The 6,000-nt window shown below is 44.9% G+C and overlaps 1 protein-coding gene across 1 annotated transcript in view; it reads right to left on the bottom strand.

Annotated features, from left to right (window-relative positions):
* Positions 1–1,143: 1,143 nt before the first annotated feature.
* The window catches only part of LOC137342733 (exostosin-1-like), a 221,555-nt gene continuing 216,698 nt past the window's right edge, over positions 1,144–6,000 (bottom strand). Inside the window, exon 11 of the mRNA XM_068006891.1 lies at positions 1,144–1,701. Within this exon, the coding sequence (XP_067862992.1) occupies positions 1,516–1,701 (186 nt within the window). The 3' untranslated portion in view covers positions 1,144–1,515. The remainder of the gene's footprint in view (positions 1,702–6,000) is intronic.

Genomic DNA, 6,000 nt, shown 5'->3' with positions numbered 1-6,000 from the left:
TTGTGAACCTGCCTTGTCAACATCTCACATCCCAAACACGGGGGGAAATGAACAGCAAATATCCTCAAACGAAGGCAGTTGCCATGGTGATCCCAAACTCAGTCTTTGGCCTCTGAACTTACACAGCACGAACATTAGCGTATGAACACTTGATGTATTGTGTGTCTTTGTTATTTGAAACAGCATTAACCTATTTATTTTTAAATAAATTAACTCAGTTGAAACAATGGACAATGTAATTTCATACGAACACATTAAGTGTTCAATTCACACAGTGGAATTTCAAAGCTTTATGTTTTTCTCTTTCAAGGCTAATTGGTCGTATTAAGGTAATTGGCAAAACAACCAGGGGGGAGACGAGGAGAATTGTTTTTTTTTACTCCGTGAGTTGTTACGATCTGGAACGCACTTTAACTTTCAAAAGGGAATTGGATATATACTTGAAGGGGAAATAAATTACAGGGCTATGGGGAAAGAGCAGGGGGAATAGGACTAATTGGATAGCTCGTTCAAAGAGGCAGCACAGGCATGATGGGCTAAATGGCCTCCGTCTACACTCTATGATTTTATTGTGTTCCGGAGGCAGATTGGAAGGCCTGTGCTAAATTATTCAATGCAATGCAACGTATTGGACAAAATGTAATTTCATACAACATAATCCTGTGGGCAGCAACATGCATCTTCCATTTTGAACTGCATTATTTTTTTTAAAAAAAACGTGAACAATTTAACATTAAAACCAGCTCACTGAATCTTCATGTAAACTGGTGTGTTCTAGGCAGGGTCACAGCAGGGGAGACTCTGCACACTTCTCTCTCTCTCTTTCTCTTTTACAAACCACCAGCATCCAACAACACAGGTCCAGAAGCAGGACTCCTACAAATGGTAGTGTTATTCAGGCCCTGGCACTCACTCATTGACCCCCCCACCCCCCACACAATCGTTATATTAGTCGATCTTTACAGATTTCTTAGGTTGACAAGGAAAAGAATGAAATCTTGAAAATTGCCAGGCGTGTTTAGCCAGTTTTCTCATTTACGCTGGAGAACTCTCCAGCATATCTTGATTGGATTATGGACCTTTTTTTGGAACAAATAACGAACACGCAGTCTTTCAGAGAAATTAGGTTATAACATAAGCAACTGATAAGAACTGGTTTACTTTATTAGGATTAGGTAAAGCGCAGTCTTGTGAATGTGAACTTAATGTATAACCAGTTCTGGGAGGGTATTGGCCACCCCTCTGAATCTCTTCCAAAACTGCCTCAATTAAGAGATAAATCACATTTTTAGTGATTCCACATGGATTGTGTTGTAGTAAATAACAGCGATTTTAAAAAAAAGTCAGTTGGCCTATTCTTTCAGGCTGTGCGGAAGATTGTCTAAAAGATTTGAGGAGGGTGTGAAGAATCTTGATCTGTGTTATTTTTTGACTTGTGTTCTTCTGAGAAGACCTTTGACCCGGTCATGTCCCTTAGGCCAGGCCTACAGCGACTGACCATCCCGAGCCTGTCCTTCACGGTCTCTCGATATCGCGGTACTTTTTTCGAAGGATGGAGACTTGATCCTTGAACAGGACGGGGTCGAGGCGGAGCTGTGAGTGTACGAGGGGCATGGAGCCAAACCAGCTGGCAAATGTGTTAATGCAGTTCTGTCTCTGTGTGAAATGGTCTGGATCGGCCCAGCGAGTGCTCTTTGACCCCTGTGTGATCGGGAAGAAGAAAGAAACCAGTCAGAATCAGAAAGTCATTCAATCATAAAACCTCTGCTTTGTCAAAAGATTATACAACAACAACAACTCGCATTCATATAACCATTTAAGGTCCAGTTTTGAATCAATTGGACAGTCTGATTTTGGAGAGGTAGGGGTTGCCAACTCTCCAGGATTATCCCGGAGTCTCCAGGAATCAAAGATTAATCTCCAGGACACTGCTGTGAGCAAAGCACGGGAGAAAAATCATAGGGGCAATAAAAAAGTGTTTTTTTCATTTTCTTTGAACATTTTAATTTATTAGTTATAAAAAATATTGATAAATGGCGCAAAAAGGCAGTTTTGCTGGGTGGGGGCTGGGTGGTTGGAGGTGAGAGGTCATGTGATTAAATCTCCAGGAATACGTCCAACCAGAGTTGGCAACCCTAGGAGCAGGGAGGGGGAGGCCCCTGACAGTTTTGGGAAATGAAAATGATTCAAGAAAACAGTCCATTTGCTGCATTTGTGATTGGCCGCTATTTCACTCATGCTTTTTCTTAAAAAAAACTGCTCACACCCTATTTGGGTTCAAAATGGTCACCCCTACCCTAGTCACCCCTACCCTAGTCACCCCTACCCTAGTCACCCCTACCCTAGTCACCCCTATTCCTAATCCTGTGGACAATAGCACCGAGTCAGGTACTTTTGCCTTGAGAGGGACTCATTGCTGGCAGATGCACAGTTCTCTGTTGTTGACATTTGTAAATATTGACACATTCCCAGGGACCCCCTGCAAACACTGACACACTCCCACGGACCTCCTGCAAACACTGACACACTCCCACGGACCCCCTGCAAACACTGACACACTCCCACGGACCTCCTGCAAACACTGACACACTCCCACGGACCTCCTGCAAACACTGACACACTCCCACGGACCTCCTGCAAACACTGACACACTCCCACGGACCTCCTGCAAACACTGACACACTCCCACGGACCTCCTGCAAACACTGACACATTCCCAGGAACCCCCTGCAAACACCGACACACCACCTCTGACCCCCGGCAAATACTGACACACTCCCACGGACCTCCTGCAAACACCGACACACCACCTCTGACCCCCGGCAAATACTGACACACTCCCACGGACCTCCTGCAGACACCGACACACCACCTCTGACCCCCGGCAAATACTGACACACTCTCAAGGATCCCCTGCAAATATTAACAGACCAGGGGATCCCCATTCCAACTTCCACAAGAAGGGCAAGGGAACACACGTGCAGATGTGACCCCTAACCAAAGATGATAGACAGATAGAGTGCATCTTCCGACTCAAATGAACAACACCATAGGACGTCCATTAAAATATGGCTGCATATATTGACACCACAAGTCCCAGCCAGAATGGAGATGATTGGGTAAATCCCCTGTCAATCACTGCTGTAAGTGACTGGGATTGATTTTACGTATATAATTTGTATTATGTAACTATCCTCCACTCACTGCATTTTGCTGGAGAAATAATCTTGCTTTTATCGGGAGAAGTTGCTGTAGTTTCGTTCATGAGTTCTGTTTTCTCTAGTTCGTAGGGACTCTTTTTAAATAAACTCTGTAGGTTGTTTGTGTGATTCACTAATGGATCACGTTAATTCTACTTTACCAAAAAAAACTGCAGATGCTGGAAATCTGAAATAAAGATAGAAAATGCTGGAAACACTCGGCAGATCAATCAGCATCTGTGGAGAGAACAGATGACTTCATGGGCCAAATCTTCCTGGAAAAATAACGGCGTTTTAACGACCAGCAAGTTCAGTAGATGAAGAGAAACGCCATGAGTTGAGAATCTTCAGAACTTGCTGGTCGATTTACGCCACTCCACGGTTTGCTTCACACAAATGGCATCTCGCCCTCAACCTCCCCATTATTTTTAAGAACTTGCTGGATTTGCACATTAATCGCCCATTAAACTTGTCGCAGAAAGTTAGGGTTCATAATTAACGGCGTAAACAACCTTTTAACAATGATAATTGTTAACACAATGTCGAACAACCTCTCTGGCCCAGAAAGAGAACTATTGAAACTTTGCAGTCTTATTCCTGCATGGAGTGAATTCTTCTTAAGAGATTTAAAAAACTTCAAATTTCAAATATTTTTCTTACTTTTCCTTTCTGTCTCTTTTTTCTCTCTCTCCTAATCTAATCTTTCTTTCCCTCTCTTTATTTCTCTTTCTGTACCTGATTTGACGCTAATTCACCCTATTTCTTTCTCCGTCATTCTTCTGTTTCTTTCTCAATCCTTAAATCTCATTGGTTAAGGAGATTGACTGTTGATCCCTCCATTCACTAATGTCCCAGAAGCCCCGTTTCCCTCGCTGTGCCGTTATCAGCTCGCACTTCCGGCAACTTCCGGCAAAAATTATATTCCAGCTGAAGGGTGAGGGAAAAAGTCTCACTAATGGGACATGCAGCGAGACGCCCCACTCCAGCCAAAGTTGGCCCAGTATTTTTGGGGGGTTTCTATTTTCCCAGCAGAGGCAAAGCAGGGCAATTGTGTTCCTGCAGAGCACGTTCATACACTACAGTGCTGTGCAATGTGAGAGAAATGATAGGCCCAATGAAACAGTGAACAATTCAAAACAGGTAGCATTTAAATAAAATTCTATGACTCCGGGCAGCAATCTATTTGTCCTGTTGAATATATTCTGCAATACGGGTCCAAGCAGTTAATGCTAAGGGCACAGATTTTGGAATTCATTTACTTTAGTCATTACTAGAATTACAGCCCCTAAATTATTCAGCAGGAGTTAATCAATAATATATCAACAACAAGGGACGGTAGCATGATTACCAAACCTTCCGTCCACAGTGGGAACATCATTGATTGCTTCATGTCAGTGTTAGCTCAACCCATGAATGATGGTGTCTAAACCTCACAGGTCTGCCTACCAAATCGAACCAGAAATCAATCCAGCTTCCAACTGTGCAGGGAATACAATGAAAAAGTACCGTCTTGAAAACTGATTCCACGCACATGGTCTCAACACACAGAGGATGCTACTGGTGAAATAAGCTGAATCCTTAAAGTGGCAATGTGGAGTTATCACTCGTAGTCTTAGTCAGGATACAAGAGTGAGCTCGTCTGAGAACGTGATCCCTTCGCTCACCTCTAGCCTTCATTCTCTCTCACCATTGCAATTTTTCCCGTCGAGTTAGTACAGTGGGATCTTTTACATCCACCTGTGAGGGCAGACGGGGCCTCGGTTTAACGTCTCATCTGAAAGACGGCACCTCTGACATTGCAGCATTCCCTCAGTACTGGCACTAGGAGTATGTGCTCAAGTCTCGGGAGTGGGACTTGAACCCACAACCTTCTGACTCTGATAGAGTGTGTGCTACCCACCGAGCCACGGCTGACATCAAGAATAGCTGGAGATTGGCAGGCAGAAGGTCCCGATTGGGGGGAGGTACTTTAAAAGTGGAAGCCTACTTGTAATTCCTCAGATTGCCCCAGGTCCCACGCAGGCCTTTTGGCCAGTAAATGATCTGAGTCAAGACACGGCCCCATCATTCTGGGCATCCTGCACTTGGCTGCCTGGAGTTTCTAGATGGAAAACGAGGTGGGAGGACACCAAAGGCCCCCACCCTCCACTTCATTCGAATGGTATCATCTGTCCTGTGCCTACTGCAGGCCAAAACCAAGCTTCATCCGCTCCCCCCCACCCCCACACAGGCAAACCACAGAAATCCCTTTCATTCTCGGGATCTGGACGGCGTTGGCAAGGCCGGCATTTATTGCCGATCCCTAGTTGCCCTGAGGTGGTGGTAGTGGGCCTTCTTCCTAAACCGCTGCAGTCCTTTCCCGCCCCTCCCTATCTCTGTAACCTCCTCCAGCCCTACAACCCTCCGAGATCTCTCCGCTCCTCCAATTCTGGCCTCTTGTGCATCCCCGATTTTCATCGTTCCACTATTGGCGGCCGTACCTTCCCTCCCTAAACCCCTTCGCCTCTCTACCTCTCTCTCCTCCTTTAAGACGCTCCTTAAAAATTCCCTCTCTGACCAAGCTTTTGGTCACCTGTCCCAATATCTCCTTATGAGGCTCGGTGTCAAATTTTGTTTGATAATCGCTCCTGTGAAGCACCTTGGGACGTTTTACTACGTTAAAGGCGCTATATAAATGCAAGTTGTTGTAATGAAGGTACTCCCACAATGCTGTTCGGTATTCTTTGTAGCGATTTGATAGAACTGTTAGGCCAGAGGGCAGTTAAGAGTCAACCACGTTTGTGTGGCACTGGAGTCACAT

Source organism: Heptranchias perlo, chromosome 26 (assembly GCF_035084215.1).
Source record: "Heptranchias perlo isolate sHepPer1 chromosome 26, sHepPer1.hap1, whole genome shotgun sequence".
Classification (NCBI taxonomy): domain Eukaryota; kingdom Metazoa; phylum Chordata; class Chondrichthyes; order Hexanchiformes; family Hexanchidae; genus Heptranchias; species Heptranchias perlo.
The sequence above is the reverse complement of the archived record's forward strand: the minus strand, read 5'-3'. Positions and strand labels throughout refer to the sequence as shown.